The following is a 17,762-nucleotide window of genomic DNA, read 5'->3' on the forward strand; positions in this document are numbered from 1 at the left end:
GGGGGAAATGTAGCTTAAACTTGTGAAATTACAAAGAAAAAATTGAAATTTTTTTAAAGAGGAAATGTTTCTAAATATGTATTAAAGAAATTTGCTATAAGGTTTGGGCATTTGAGCAGCAGAGCTTGACACAGCTCTATATAACAAATTATACTTACATAGATAAGGAAGGAACAGAACTGCACCATTTAATGTAACATAAATGCATATTTTTGTTAGATTGTACATCATAAAAGATTTTATAGAATACTAACTGTACTGAAACAGTATTACATTTAGGAAATTGTATTTGATAGGTATGAAAGAAATTTAGTTCAAGCACGAAAAAATGGAATAAAGAGATGCATGGTAACAAGTATTGGAGCTTCTATGGTGTGGCTGTGTATCTATGCAAGTTATGCTTTAGCATTCTGGTATGGTGTCAGATTAATCATAGAGTCTCATGAAGCTGGAAACGATGAGTATGTCCCAAGTACTCTGATTATTGTAAGTACATTCTAGTTTATGCTTTAATAATTTAAGCCTGAGCACTTTCATCCAAAATTGTATGTTTGTACTGAAAACATGCCTCATAATGATGAAGGAATAAAAGAAAGAGAGATAAAACATTTCCAAGGTCTTACCTTCTTTCATCTTGGTCTAGAACTCAATGTACCTGTTCAACTTGTAGATACTATAAATGATTTAATGTGTATGCTATTAAGTGGGAGTATCATCATTATTTATAATAAACTTTATGTACTGAAATACAACAGATGCAAGAAGTAAGAAATCTTACAAACTTTCAGTAGCATGTTTTATTAAATTGTATATGTTACACTGATGAAGAAAATAAATTAGAGAAAGAAAATACTCCTGTTTCAAAACCAAGGACATAAAATAAAAACGTGAAATAACAGTCTAAGCTCTGTCTTATTTGTTAGAAATATACAATATTAAACATGAATGTTTATTAATAGGTTAGAATGAACTAACTAACTATATATATGGATTTACAAAACATATACATAAACTATTCTAAGTCATAAGAAACCTCAAACCACAATGTACTTTAACAACAGGTCAAAAGTAGGTGATTAAATTAATCATGAACATGTAGCTTTACAGTATTTCAAAAGATTAAGAAGAATTTTGCATAGCTTAGCAAAGAAAGATTTAAGTTACAATAGCAGAGGACTAAAACAAAATCCAAACAAATGCATTTACAGTATTGTAAATCTTACATTTTTGGCATAAGTGAGAGGAAAATGTATGACTTTATGAATATAAAAGTAGTAGAAATATATGAAAAAGTACTGGTGCTAGAGATTTAAAGAAATGATATAATGTAACCAATCTTATAAATACAGCATTAGGAACCCAGAAAAGTTATAGCATAGTTAAAATGTACACTAGAAATACAGAAGAGTTGTTACTTTGTGTAGTATAGTTCTCACTACAGGCGGTGTTAACTGACCTAAATCTTGACTTCATACTGACCTGTGGATTTTTCCATACTATAACTCTTAATATGTTTTGTGTATCTTTGTGAAATTTTACAAGTTCTCAGTAAGTATTATAAGCTTTTTATAGACAAAACATCAGAGATTATTACAAATTGTTTTTACTGCTAATTCCTCCATGATTATATGGAAAGTGTTGACTGCTCTGAGTGCAAAGATATTTTCATGTTAAGATTAAAATTACGTCATCTGAAAATTGTCAGATTTAGATAATCTCCAAAATCTCCTAAATAAATTTCAAACTTTTTTCTTCAGTAAAACTGTATTTTATCTGTTATTTATACAGGGTTGATTAAACTGACCAACCATAAAAAAAAGTACAAAATTAGTGTAAATTACTCTTTTTTCTTCCTACAATGACTTCAGATTGTAACAGAAAACTACAATTGTTCATTTTAAATAGCTTAAAGCTAGTAACAGTGTAAATCTGTTAAATTTTATTGTTTTATTGGCTTTTGAACTGTTTCAACTAATAGCAGAGCCTCACAGGCTGTAGATCACTTAGTGAATGTGTAGCTCATGTTACTCTATCAAATAATATAACATATGAGTTATTCATGAGTAAACTTTGTGAAAAATTATTATTTTCTTTATTTTACCTAATATAACCTAACAAGTTTTCAATTTTAAAATTTGGTTACTTTTTATAGTTATAAATAAATTGTACACACGAAAAACTAGAAACATAATACTTAGCTGTCAATGTGACTTAATTTTACCTTTTTATACTAATAGTAATATTACATTAAATACTTTTTTATTTAATTCAGTAATGCACTTTAGATCACAGCATAGTAACATGTAAAGAGTAGACAATATTCTATAATTATAATGATTTGGCTTGCTGTATAATTATGTGAAAAGAGCATTAAAAATTTACCTAAGCTTATTGGCATGTTTCCCATGAAAATAAAGTCTGAACTGAAAGCAAGACAGACAATTCTTTATATGTTGCACTTAATTAAATATGTCATTTCATATTTTAAAACAATGGATTACATTTTGTTATAAATAATATAGTATTAAATGGTAGAGAGAACTGTTGTCAGTTTGTGAAAGAGGGGATGACAGGTCTGATTTTTCTGGTTTATGACTCCATAAACAAACAAGATTGAAGGCTATAAAAATTATACTTTGCTTGAGTAATAACTATTATAATGAGTAACTTAAATTCTGTACTTTCTGGAGGGGTTATAAATAAATTAGAGAAGAAATGATAACTAGAGAGCAAATGTCACAGTTCTCATACAAGGGTAAGATTGAAAATTGTTTTTAAATATTCTCTTACAAAATTAAGAACTTGAACTTGTGTAATGCAAAAAATTGATATATTAACTATGTTTTATGTCATGTTTGTTAATATACTAGGGTAATGAAGTGTTTTAATTAAATTTTGATTAAAATTCTTAAAAAGTCATGATACTTGCACAGGGTTGTTGAGAGGGTTAAACATATGGTATTATTAACTTGTTACAGTTGTTATAGATATTTGCAAATTACATTAAAATGGAGAATAGTTCTTACAAAGGGTGGCTTAAGACATATGGTATTATAACATCATAACAATTGTTATAAGGCATATTTGAAAATAGCATAAGAAATATAAAGCAGTTGTATAATATAGTTAAAAAATACAATGTTATAAAATCATAATATTTGTTATGTAGCATAGTTTAAAACTACATTAGAAATACAGAACTTCTTACATTAAAAGTATGTTACAAATGCAGAATATTGCTGCATGTTATAATTGAAAAATACAATAACAGGATGTAGTTTTGGACAATTTGGACTATCTATGGAGAAATTTTCTATGGACTTTTCCTAGCTTGTATTTGTTGGTAATAATGCTTTGGGGTCCATGCTAAATTCTTTACCTGCTCAAGATTTTGTACTTTTTTAAATACAAATATAAGTTTAATTATTAAACTTGATAAATCATTATGAACTTCTTGGTATCAATAATTTGTTTGGAATTAAGCACAAAGCTACACAATGGGCTATCTGTGCTCTGCTTACCATGTGTATCGAAACTCGGTTTTGAATGGTAAAAGTCTACAGACATATTGCTGTCACATTTGGAGCAAGTTTTGATGAAGTATTTTATGATTCTTTTGATTATTCAAATGTATATATAAAACCTAAAAAAAATTACTTTGTTTCACATCCTCCACATATGAAAGTTTTACCTCACCAGCAGGGATCCTTCTCCAGGGTGGTGCATGGATTTCAGTATCAGTGACTACTTTATGGGATCAATTCTTGTGGGGTATCATCTTAGGGGCTTCATGTCAGTATGGGAGACATTAACCATAGATCAGTGGACCATTCAAGTTTCAGGAACAAGCTAGTCATTGAGTTCATGATTCCTTGTTCTTTTGTCTCTCATACCAGTTGGCTTTTCACTTCCTGAGAACCCTCTTACTTCCAACCATTAAGCACTAACCTTCTAGGATTTTTTACACATAGAGTCAATGGAGTGCATCACCTTCTGTCTTGAGAGTTTTATTCTTAGCTGTCAGTTGTATTGAAAAGATGGGCAAATAGTAATTGGTAGTTAACCTTTCTTGTGTCAATCACCTCCTCTAGCTATGTGATATAAAATATACATATTCAAAAGAATGCAAAATAAATGAAATGTGACATCAGATAGATTGTATTAATTATTAATGAACACATGTAAATTGGATATCATGTTTAAAAATAATGTATATTGAAGTTGAGACTATTTTAGAATCTCTGGTAAAAATTTAATAATTTGGAAACAATTAAATTAATTGGACTGTGTAAAGTGATCTATATGTGTAATTACTTGTAGGTATTTTTTAATGTTTTAATGGGAGCAATGAACATGGGACAGGCATCTCCATACCTTGAAGCTTTTGCAATAGCCAGAGGAGCAGCTGGTATGGTCTTTGAGATCATAGAAAGAGTAAGAACAAAAACTTTCTGCTTTTATGAATACTTAGGTTACTACTGGAGCTTAACAAAATTCATGTGTCTTAGAATTTTTGTTGAATAACTTTGAGTTATAAGTTAGCTATATTTTGTATTGTGCATATAGATGGTAAGTAGTATTTCTTTTCTGATTTTCACATTTTTTTCAAGACAATTTTGGAGGTACTATAAGAATAAACCATTACTTTTATATGGCAATTGCTTGACTATAATAAAAGTGGAAAGAAAGATAATGTGTGGCAATTGCTAAATAATATGTTAGAAAATCCAAAAGATATAGAAATTGTACATTAATTAACATTCAAAACATTAATATGTTCTACCATTAATTAATAAGCTTATTCTTAATATATTGGATTTGGTTCATTATCTGAATACTGATGCAACCTTGCAAATAAAGCAAGTAAAAGTTCACAGAAATTTTTATTTGTAAATTTTCTAATTGAAACTGTTTATATAGATTCCACTTATCGATAGTAGTTCAGACATTGGAGAAAAACCTGCAACTCTAGAGGGAAATGTGGAATTTTGTAATGTTAATTTTTCATATCCAGCTAGACCTGATGTTCCTGTAAGTAAATCAGTTGATGATGATTTTTAGCATTTTTTTATGTAGTTGAATATGTTATAAGAATATATATATACATATATTACTCAAATAAAAGTCAATAAATTTGTTTATGAAACACCAATGTAAACTTATACTAAAGAAATGACTTAGACAAAGTCACTAAATATAGTTTTGGACTCCAATGTATGAAGTTAGGATCTGTTGAAATTCAAATTCTACATTGTATATTAAAGGAGTGTAAAATATAGGTGGAAATTTTACATTGTAATAACTATATCCTTCTTTAATGCATAGTACTTGTTGAACAGTTGCTAACTGTCATTATTTAAGGTTCTTCAAGGGTTGAGTTTTGAAGTGAAATCAGGTGAAACTGTTGCACTAGTTGGAGCCAGTGGATGTGGGAAAAGCACCGTTGTTCAGCTTATACAACGATTTTATGATCCAAAAGAAGGTCAGGTATGTAAACTTTTGACACTTTATGAATAATCGCATATTAAAATCAGTAAATATAAAATAGAATTTTATTTTACAGATTTGGTGAAATTATTCATTTCTCTATTTGAACTTGAGCAGTCATGCTATGTTGTTTGAAACTTACCTTTAAATATTTGTCTGTAACTAATGTGGGAGATTTGAAATATAATGCTTAATACTTTAGTTGCTGTGTTCCAATAATGTATTTTCCACTTATTATAGGTCATGTTGATTGTGCACTTTGTCTTTGATCAAATCAAATTTTTTAAATTAGCTAGTTGTTAACAAACCATATAATGCTCTATATTTAAACAATGATACCTACAAGAAATTTGGAAAAAAATGTTAAATGATCACAACATGTAGTGATTTTTACTACAAACAAGATGAATAAAAACTTGCCAATAGGGATTGTAAAGTACTGTAGACTGTTTACTAAAAATACAAATCCCTATTTTGGCTCCATGCTGTTGTCTAGAATTACATTTAGGGATTTGTAGTTTGAGTAAATAATGTCTACAGTATTCCCAGCCTTGTTTTCTTACTTTTTTGTATGATCACTATTTGCAGATTTTAAATTTTTGGTTTTTTATTTATCTCGTTTACTGTCTTTTTTGTTTTTATGCTCAATGATGGGCAAAGGATTACTTGGTATAGTAGCTACCTCATATGGATCACATTAGTTTGTAAAATACGAAATGTTAAGCTACATCTGGAGATTTCTTTGAGAATATAGTGAGCATTTATAGTTCCTGTGTAACTAAAATCTCATTATATATGATACATATTAATGAACAAATATACACCTAGACAAAGACATAACACCCACTAAGAGCATATAAAATTTTATCAGTGGCAAAGCACCCCTTTTAAATAAAACATATATGTCCAAAATATTGCTTTAAATAAATCTTTATGTCTTTTAAGGAATTTAATCTACAAATATGTGTAATGAAATTTAATTATATATATATTTTTTATTATTATTTTTTACTCCTTCACATCATATGTAATATAGGGGTTGCTAACTAAACACACCAGTTATATAGTGTACAAAGCATTGAGTAGCTACATGTTAGTCAAGTGACATTAATCTATTTTTGTTTGTTAATTTCTGTTTGGCTCTGTATTTATTCTGAGACAGATTTACCTCTTTTCACACGAAAGCTATCTCGATTATTGTCTGCTATCTAAGCATAGCTAAAAGAATTTTTGGTAAATAGCACACTAGTTTTCATGCCCACCAGTTTTGTGCCATTTTTGATCATATACATATTATGTTACTACTCTTTACCATTATTATTGTACCACCCTCTGCTATTCCTGCTAAATTCCCTATTTTTTTATTGGTATCACATGGTTTAGATTAGTTTCAATTTTTCCAAGTGTGACTAAAGTTTTTGATTTGGCTTTCTTACCATTTCTGACAACATTTATTTAACAATTTCTTCTTTTTTGTTTGGTTTCATTTATTTCCACGAACGTGCATTCAAAATTATCTCATTCCCAAATTATACATGTTTTAGTATGAATTCAAGGTTTCCTGTGTCAGACAATGATAATATTGTGACAGGAAACAACACACGTAGCGTGACTTTCCACAACACAGGTTGGACTTTGTGAGGAAGCACGTGCCTTCGTTCATAGGGAGTTAGAGTCTTATATTTGGCCAGCATTTTCTTCTTTTCAACATGACACTGTTCCTGAGGCAGAAGACGATCACATGTGTTGCCACTTTGGTCTCTTCTTTTTCAGGCTGAAAACATTTTTAATGTTTGTTTCTTTCCCATTCATAGGGCTGAACTTAACTTTGATTACTTTTCTTACATTTGTGAACCTAGGCACCACATTTTTTAGTTGGGGAAGACTTGTTCTTCTCCTCCTTTCTTCATCTTGCTTCAAGTTCTTCCAGGAGATCTGTGGTAAGTTTTCAACATGAACACTTCACACCACATTGATGTACTCATTGTAGGCCTGGTTCTACTACCACTTACATGAATTTGCCCTACTTTCCACATGAGAGACATATGTATTTCATGTTATCAATGCTCAGATTTTGTTAAGTTAGGTATTTAGGTGTACTTTTTATCAACATTACTTTAAATTAATTATACATTAGATACTGATTATTACTTTGTAATTTTGGTAAATTTTCCTAAGTATGTTATTTTTTATGTATGATGAATTATTTTTTACTTATTAAGATGGTTTCTAGGTATATTTGTAAGTTTGCTCATTTGTCATTATTATGTATTTTGTGAATTAGTTACATTTAATTGATTTGTCCACTCCCTATTTATTAACTTGGTATTTTTGATAGTTTATACCTTACTTGTCATTACCACAAGTATCGTAACATTCATTGTTCTATTTATTTTTGTTTTTTTAACATTGTTATTAATTACATGCCTTCTCATCCCCTATTGCATCAGTGTCAGACTTCCTTATGTGTTGTTTGTCATCTCAATTTATTTTCTGAAATGATATGTTAGATGTTGATTATTTATGTGTTATTCAGCAAGTTTTATTTGTTTACATGTTTGTTTTTATTACATTCCTTGTGGGCTGAGTAAACTGAAAATGTTTGTCTGCTTCTTTTATAAGTAGTTTGTTAATTGAGGGTGTTTGGTTAATTTGTACCTTCCATATCAATAAATAATTCTATGTTCTCTTGGTATAAATTTTTGTCAGTGTTTAGTATGTACCTTCTCCTGATTTTAGTCTGTGTAGGACTTAATTTTGTGTCCTTATTATCTAGGTTAATTTCACTGTTTGATACCTTAGATATTGCTTTTTTTGTGTTTTCATGGTAGTTTCTGTCCTTTGACACATTTTTTACTTTTACTTCTTTGTGGACTAGAGAAATTTTGATACTTTTCTCATTTGATGTTTGTTTGGATGTGTTTTGGTAGTTGGTACATTACGTATCATTACCACTAGTAATATCTATTTTATTGCTCTATCTGAATTTTTCACGTTTTTTTAACTGTGCTGTTCCTTTCTCATTTTTTTCAGTGTGGAACTTAAAACTTTGTCTTGTTATTTCATTGACATGTTTGTTTTTTCCATTCATAGAGCTGAGCTTTTTTCTTTTTAACTTTGACCCCTTTTCCTACATTTGTGAGCCTAGGCAACTCTTTACATATTTTGTTGAAGAATACAAATTTTTACCCAATGTTTTCACTCTGTAGGTCTTGCATTATTCTTTGATTTGACTAGATCCTTCTTGTTTTCTCCTATTCTCAGTCCAGAGTCCACACTCCTCTGCATTTACAAGATGCAGACCAGATTGTTTTCCTTATGACAGGGTGGCAGTTCTTTCTGACCCCTTTATCAATACATCATTCATTTGAGGAGTTCTACTCTCTAGCCTCAGTTTGGCCCAGTCTTCTCCTCTGTCTTTAGGTTTGGAGTGAGCAGTTTGTACATCTTTCACCTTTCTTATGGCTCAATTTGTTCTCTCTCTTTGAAAATGTGGACTTTCCTTGAAGCTCTTATTCCCATGTGTTGGATTCTTGTGCATTCCCTTTGACGAACATTCTTTGATCAGTAGAACTTTTTTCTCAGATCCCTTGCTTGGTGGTTGAACAGAGTCCAGACTCTGGCAGTGATGCTGCTTACATCTGTTCCCAAACTGCTATTTAGGTGGTTGAAGTTCTTACCTCAGTTCCTGGAAGATATCTGGCTTTGGTCAATTAAGGAGTATTTCTCTATATCATCTTTTTCAAGCTTTCATTGGTTTCTCAGGCCTTGTCTCATTACCACCTCTCTACTGCGGTCACTTATATCACTTAGTCTGGAGGCACCAATTCCTGGTCTCTGTTTTTGATCATGGTTCTCTTTTCTGAGTCTGCTGTCATCACCTATAACACATTATATTTTTCAGAATAAATACAAAATAGATTATAAGTTTGTTAAACATGTTCCAAATTTGAAAACATACCATATATTTTTATACCATAGGTTAAAGTTGATGGTAGAGATGTGCGAGATTTAAATGTTGGATGGCTACGAAATCACATTGGAGCTGTTGGGCAGGAACCTGTCTTGTTTGCTGACACAATAACAGAAAATGTTCGTCATGGCTTTCCACAGTCAACTACAGAAGATATAGAAAGAGCTGTAAAATCAGCAAATGCTTATGATTTTATAAACAAACTTCCCAAGGTAAACAGTAGATTTCTTATATCCCATGTGATTATTAATTATTATAAGGAGTAAAACAAAACAGCTATTTAAGTAAAAATAAGCATAACTATTTATTTTTTCTCACTTTCAGTTTGAATGTGTTTAAATTTCTGGTAAACATGACAACACCATCATAATTTTACCACATTTTTTATATTGTTTGATGCTGGTCAAGTTGGTTGTGATTTTCTAATATGACTACAGTATGTTAATTTTCTCATGTTTGTGAATTGTACATCACTTGGATATCTGTATTACCTCTATAAATATGAGTATGTTGGTGTCCAATGAAGGCTTTGGCAAGAGGGCTGAAAACTCACAAATAAAAATATTTTAATATAAAGAAAGGTCTGTGTATATTTTTACAAGGATACTTGTTTATTTACTTTTCTATTACATTTCTGCGTAAAATCTTGGTTGAGATAAATGCAGTCTTAGTATTGAAATCAAAATAAAATTATATTATTGTTTTTTTATTTTATTATATTAAAATTATATTATAAGAATTCAAAGAACAGTCTGTATTACTAATTTCTGAGTACTGTATAGAGTATTGCTATCTGTAAGGTGAGTAGGATCTTCTTTGCAAAAAGTATTGAAATAGACAGAAATTCAATATAGATTAATATTCTTAGATTTTTTTCCTACCAGTAATTTTAGAGAAGCAGACAAAGAAAATTTGCAGTTATTGTAATTTTTTAAAGATATTGTGGTTAAATATTTTTAAAAAGTAGGCTTTTGTATAAATATTGCAATCAAAGTAAATTTGCACAAAATAAATTTAATTTGATACAAAAATGTTTTTGACTGAAATTGTAAAGAAGTAATAGTTGTAATAGTGGTTTAGCTTCTCATGGATGTTTATGTATAAATGTTATGCAGAAATTCAAGTAATTTAAAAAAATACCCATTACAAAAAGGTTAATTTTAACTGTAAGTTTTCTATATTAATGACTAATGGAGCCATCAGCTAGCTCATGTCTTTTGTTCTTTTTGTAGTTTATTTTTTACTCTATCTAAACTTTATTTTTATGTGTCACTTATCAGTATTTATCATGTGTCAATATATCCTGAATCAAGCTGTGAAGATGATCTGACAACATAAATCTAGCTTGAAGGTCTGTATTTTGTATATTGAATAGTTTTGTTGAATATCCCATAATTCCTAATAATTTGGGTTTGCTGAAAATAATTCATAATTACAGAATTTTTAAAACTAGTATATCTTTCACTCATATGTCAAAACTTTGAAGTATTCTGGGGTGTTATAATTCGTAAAAAGTTACCAAAATATTCTCAGTTTTTTGAATATGTTAAAATCACTGTAGTGGTAAATATCATGAACATGCAAATCAGTATTAACTGTCTATTGCATGATTGAACCTATTATATTTTCATCAATGAACATATAATGACAAGATCTTCTGCTTTTGCTTAGTGGAAGAGTTAGAGCTAGTACTTTTCATAATTGTATTTGCATGTGCATTCCTAATGTGAGCAATAAATTTTAAAACTCACCTTTGAAGTTGTTTGATACAAGTATTTATAATGTAGTTGTTTATGATGGTCAATTAGTATGTACTTTACAAAATAATTTAGAGTAAATATACTTAAAACACAAAATAATGGAGTCATGCTCTTTCATTGTGAGTTATTTATTAATTTTGTTTGACCCAAAACCTTTAAGGTTACATGCACTGTGCAGAATTTATTTTTATATTTTAATGAATGTATGAGATCTATTTTTTCAGAGCAGTTATGATCAATTTCAAAGATAAAATGTGATTTTGTATTACAAGAGTCAAATTTTAAACATCTCTACTTGGACCTGTTTATTTCAGAAATATGAAACCCTTGTTGGTGAACGAGGTACCCAAATCAGTGGAGGACAGAAACAACGAATTGCTATAGCCAGAGCTCTGGTTCGAAACCCCAGAATTTTACTGTTGGATGAAGCTACCTCAGCTTTAGATACTGAAAGTGAATCAATTGTTCAAGCAGCTCTTGACAGGGTAAGATTACTAAACACCTCAAAGTACAATGAATTTAAAATCTCAAGTTTCTTGTGTTGTTGTTTCTTTTTTTCCTTTGGTATTATACACAATATAATGACAGTATTTAAAAATCTAAAACCAAAATGTGACATTCCCATGAACTGTGGTAATATAATATTAAACTTTTTTTAAATTCATCATATTAGTTTCTATGTAAAACTAAGCACTACTGTTTTATTGCTATATTAGGTATTTGCTTCAGTCTTTAGTATTTGACCCTCTAAATCTGAAACTTGCTTGTCTGGCCATGCAATGATGTGTCACAGAGTTGCATTCAAAATTTAATTAAATTTTGCTCTCAGTATATACCAATAAAGTTAGCATCAGAGTATAAATTACAATTAATATTTTTACAATATTTTTATAACTTTGACTTCTTAATTAGAAAAGAAAATATTAGAAATTCTCAACCTTCATTTCTTTGTGTTATGTGATGCATCTGCATTCTAAAATAACCTTTTTTTTTGTCTGTGTAACTTCAGTATTATATCAGTTACATTATTTGATTTATCTAGACATATTATAGCTTTTCTTGACTTGTAGTGCCCTCTATATTTTTGCTTGCCCTTAGCCTTGAAACTCCTACCTATCTTTATGTGTTTTCATGTGAGACAGCTGCATGATAGCATGCAAATAGCTATGCAACAACTCTTAACCAATTGTGGGGTGACACAACTCCCAGCACAAATGACTCCTTCTATGCAATTTAGCTCAACTTCATTTCTCGATTGGCACTCATAGTGTTAATACATGTTTCTGTTCAAGCCTTATATTACAAAATTTAGATCAATTACTTTTTGAAATTCTTTTTTTAAGTTTAGTTCACTATAGCTCTATACATTTTTGTGTGTACATGTTAATATTACATGTCTCTCAGAATTAAAAAGGTGTACATTTTTTGTAATTTCTACTCTTAGTTATCATGAATTTAGAGTTTAACATTGCAACTATTACTACTGCTGTTCCTACTTACTTCATTTTCAATGGGTTCTGATCTGCAGTTATTAGCAGCAGACATTACAACTTTGGTTTGATGAATGTTGACTAACTTCATGCAGGCTTCTGATTCACCTGAAGGTTATCCTGTCATACTTTGTTTGGGTGTACTTGAATGAGAGGGCAATGGTTTCACAGCCCATTTCTTCTGTGTCCTCTTCCACACAATTACTTTTAGCTTCTGCAGGTGCATGCAAGCCTCCTTTTTCTTTAATAGAGTTGATCAACCAGGTTTATTTAGGTTTCATTTTTGTCTCCCATTTCCTTTGTTTCTGCTTCTCCCCTTCTGCATGAAACACCTTTAGGCCAATAACTTCTTCTTCCTCCCTTACCAGATATTGGGACTCATGCCAATAGGTTTGTGGATTAATTACATTCTGGGGTCAGTATGCCTTGACACTCTAGTCACATGGAAACCCGTGCTTTACCTTCCTTACTTTCAGTCTGCATTTCCTTTTTGGACTCAAAATAGTTGGATTAAGGCCTCTCTGCCTTTGTGGGGTTAAGATCCCCATACCTCCAGTAACATTTTCCTAGCCTCAATTATCCTGTATCTTCCTCACTTTATCCTCACCCCTTCATTCATTTTCCTCACTTCACCTTTTGCCTCAGGCTCTTCATCATTCCTTTGAGGGGTTTTTGAGGGAGACTTATGCTCTGACTTTTTCTACTCTGGCTTGATTGTTCTCTTCTACCTCTTCTCTCCAAACATGGCTTTTCTGTTGTAGAGTCAAGATTGCTTGTTTGCACACTTCTCTTTCCTCATTGTCTTCCTGTTTGCCTCAACCTCTTACTGAACCTCTACTTGTGTCTTGTTTCCCTTCTTTCTCTCCTTTACTGGATTCTGCTACATGGATCTCTGAGATTGATTGCTTTACCAATGTCTTCAGCACCCCCATTGGCTTTGTTGATTTTGTTGTCTGTACAGATCCAGCAGGGGCTAGGCTTTTGTGTTTTGCTGTCATATGGGAGTCTTTCACCGCAGACTCTTAGGATCTGTATATTCTCTCTGAATGGCTTGGTCTTTGTAACTCTTCTCCTCCTCCCCTTTCTCCTTATCCTGTATCCTCCCTCCCTTTTTGAGATATACTTTTTAGACAGCATCTTTCTAAGGTAGTTCTAAACCTTTTTGACAAGGGTGTTGTGAAATGAGTGGTTCTTTTTCAGCCAGGGTTCTATTTTCATTGGTTCATTGTCCCAAGAAGGTCAGGGAGAGGCACTCTATCATTGATCTTTCTTTTCTGAACTATTTTCTAGATTTTCCTCAATTTACCTACCTCTTTGATTTGTTTTCACTCCTGTTCTGTGGATGATGAAGGTAGATGTCTTGGATGCTCATCTTTACATTTGTATTTCCTCAGCATCACAGCATTTTCTTTGCTTTGTCTATCAGAGCTATGTCTACCAGTTCTGGGCTCTTCTATTTGGACTAGATTTGGCTTTATATGATTTTTATCAGGTGGTCGGAGCTTTTGCGATCTTCTCCATTTCATGGGTCATTGTTTCCACCATTACATGAATGACTGGCTGCTTCTAGCTTCTTCACAAGCTACCTCTTACCTTCAGATTCAGTTTCTTCGACTCTTTCCTACTCAGTACTTTGTTCATCTCAATATTTTTTTTTAAATTCCTGTCTTAACCTGAATGTAGTAACTTTCATTTAGTGGAGAGTAGGGCAGCAGTGTTCTGCTGGTGTAGTTGGCATTTGATCCTCTAGATATCCACTTCATTTATGTGTAGTGGATCCCAAAGGTTGATGTTGTACCCATAGTTTTTGTGTGGTTCTATCTAGAGGTTGACATTGCATTCCATCTTTTGTATGGTTCTATCTGGAGGATGCTGCTGCTTTGAAGTAATTCTGTCACATTGTAATTTATCCCTCCAATTGAAATTCTTCAACCTACCATCATCTGGTTGTTGATTCCCAGTGAGTGGTTTTGGATTAGAGCCAGAACAATCAACATAAATCATTGCATTTATTGGTTGTGCTTCCTTGTTCTAACTCAATTTAGTAGTCTTGCTTCATGATCTTCACTTCAATGTGGGTCCTTGTGCTTTGGTGTATTGGCAGGCTTCTTTTGAAGATCAGTGTGAAAAATTATATACTTGCATTCTACTCCACTTGAGGTGAAGGTGATGTGCACTGTCCAACACACCTACCCCCCAAAAAAAATTCTTCCAGTAAAATACAGGAGTCCTTATCATTTACCAGCTACTAGCTGCTGGAGTGATGTATCATTAAGGTTTCCTCTTGAATATGCTTAATGTAACCTGATATACTATTTCAGATGCTGCTTGGTGATGGATTGGATAATTTCTGCCGCAATGCATTTCATACAATTCTCCATCTGGGCACCCTCCTTCCTACTGTCTCATAAATGTTGGTTTTGGGGGGTTACTGGTGTTAGTTGGAGCTGGACCAGCTGCATAAGTCCTCACTTATGAATGGACCATGTACATTCCTCTTACCATGGACTGTATGATTCATTCACAGTGCTGCCTGGTTCTGGACTGGAATTGAACTACTGGGTTGTTATATGCCTTTCTACTATCATCTTGATGTCAGTTACAAGCGAGGATTAGTGTTGGTTATGTTGTTGTACACATGATGATGTGGGTCCTTGGAATAGAAGTTATTTCCTTCCAGTTTTTGCATCCAAGATGAAGATCTACTTTTTTCCCCACCTTCACAATCAAAATTCATCAAACTTTTATATAACTAGTTTCTGAATAAAAGTGAGGCAATTATCTGCTAAGTGTGGGATTCCCTCATGCTGACCAATCAGTGATAGCTTATGTAGGACAGTTTGGTTTCATAGTTGCATTCACCATTTTGTCAGACTTGTATTGCCACATGCACTATTCATAATCTATGAAAATAGCTAAAATACATGGAAAGAATGTTTTGCAGTTCTGGAACTCCTGGAATCATATGATAATCATTTTAATCCCGTTTTTGAATTATTTTCACATCATGCCAGGGAAGTGTAAATATCAGGAGAATTGGAAAGAGAATGAACTCTGTAGAATGTAGCTTGAGCCAGTGCTTACAAATATATATGCTGCAGCATGCCATATGTATAAAGACTTTCAGCCTTGGGAACATGGGTGAACCTGCCATTAAATCATACATGGATGAGAAAAAACATTAAAACAACATGATGCATATGAACAGCAATCTAAACATTAGTTCATTCTTAAGTCAAGACAAACCAAGTACCAATACAAGAAAGCATGCACATTCTAACATAACTGAGAACATTTCATCTTCAGATGTACTTAGAATTATAATTATTTGGTCTATAAAATGTGTGACATTCAACTTCAGCCACAATAGTTGTAATAACATTTCTGAAACATTTAAACAAATGTTTCCTGACAGCAATATAGCTCAAAAATACACATGTGGTGAAGACAAGTGTGCTTACCTTGTAGGCTTTGGATTAGTTCATATTTTTATAATTATTTAGCTACATGCTTGAAACAAGTGAATAAAATTGTACTCATGTTTGATGAATCTCACAACAGCAGCTTGAATAAGAAGTAAATGGATATTCATGTTAGATACTGGGATTCTGTTGATGTTGTGTTGTATCATGTTACTTTACTTCTCCTTTCAATGATCATGGTAGAGCTGAAGATCTGCTGCCTGTGTTATTGGAATCCTTTTTAATCATTAGAATGACGAAAATTATCCAATTTTCCATGGGTGGACTAACAAATATTGGAAGCTGTGGACTTAATACTGTTCACAACTCCTTTAAAAATTGTTGTGAAAAGTCACAGTTTGGTGTTACTAAACTAGTTAAAGTGAGTCTATTTTGGGTGTTTTTACTGTATATGTATGTTTTAGGTACACAAAAATCCTGGAAAATCATTAATAAATGGATAGATAAATCATGAAAATCATTGAATATGGTAAAAGAAAATCATGGGATCTGGTCCACTTTTATATGTAGGAATTCTGTTAATAGTCCACTGCACCCAAACCCTAGGGTTTCTTCATTTAGTATATGGGATCATTCCTGTGATTTCACCTTTATTATAATACTTTATTTTCATGAGCAAATAGATATCGGGTCGGAATTTGTGTAGTCTTCCGTGATACGTTTTGCATACCATTTTCTTGCATATTTCATGGACTACCTTTGAGCACTATCTGTTTTCTGTATCAGGTCAGTGTGGGATTATAGGAATTGTGTGACAAGAGTTAAGAATCTATCAGAAATACATTTTCAATGTAGCAAAAGTTTAACTTCCAAGGCTAAATGTACTACTATTGTCAGTGAAATATCAATAATTTTTTTCCATCTTACCCATCTATGTCTAACTTTCAAGGCAATTTTCAAAATCACTCACAATTATTTGACATACTTGTATAAAGGCCCGGCATGGCCAAGCGTGTTAAGGAGTGCGACTCGTAATATCTGAGAGTCCCGGATTTGCATCCCCGTCGCGCCAAACATGCTCGCCCTTTCAGTCATGTGACAGTCAATCCCACTATTCGTTGGTAAAAAAGTATTCCAAGAGGTGGCAGTGGGTGGTGATGACTAGCTGCCTTTTCTCTAGTCTTACACTGCTAAATTAGGGATGGCTAGCACAGATAGCCCTTGAGTAGCTTTGTGCGAAATTCAAAACAAACAAACATACTTGTTTAAAACCTATAGAAGTAGATTAATTTCAGTTCAACCTTGCAGTGATCACTAAGAATGTAGCACTAAGAAACATTAGACTAGTAGAGGGTTTGATCAGGTGCATGCCAGTAAGCCTATCAATGCTTGGAGCACTTATTGAAATTTTTTAATCACCTCCATTGTTAAGTTAGAAAAATAATTATAGTTGTATTTGAACATTGTGTTTTAGTAATATGTACATTACATGTGATTTAAAATGCATGTTTGAAAAGTATATTAATATTTGTTACAACAAAAATTCAGAAAAAAAAAAGTTTATGTATGTGGAAGTGACTGATTCCAGAGTTGCTTGTGTGTGTGTGTGCATGCACACAAGTCTTTAGAA

At 31.9% G+C, this 17,762-nt stretch overlaps 1 protein-coding gene across 3 annotated transcripts in view; it reads left to right on the plus strand.

Moving 5' to 3' along the window:
• Window positions 1-17,762, plus strand: part of LOC143233818 (ATP-dependent translocase ABCB1-like) — a 90,452-nt gene that overhangs the window by 23,725 nt on the left and 48,965 nt on the right. For all 3 annotated transcript variants that reach the window (XM_076470535.1, XM_076470533.1, XM_076470534.1), the window contains exons 8-13: window positions 297-486; window positions 4,321-4,434; window positions 4,921-5,031; window positions 5,362-5,487; window positions 9,469-9,672; window positions 11,535-11,705. In XM_076470535.1, the coding sequence (XP_076326650.1) occupies window positions 297-486; window positions 4,321-4,434; window positions 4,921-5,031; window positions 5,362-5,487; window positions 9,469-9,672; window positions 11,535-11,705 (916 nt within the window). The remainder of the gene's footprint in view (window positions 1-296; window positions 487-4,320; window positions 4,435-4,920; window positions 5,032-5,361; window positions 5,488-9,468; window positions 9,673-11,534; window positions 11,706-17,762) is intronic.

The sequence above is a fragment of the Tachypleus tridentatus genome, chromosome 12 (genome assembly GCF_004210375.1).
Source record: "Tachypleus tridentatus isolate NWPU-2018 chromosome 12, ASM421037v1, whole genome shotgun sequence".
Lineage (NCBI taxonomy): Eukaryota > Metazoa > Arthropoda > Merostomata > Xiphosura > Limulidae > Tachypleus > Tachypleus tridentatus.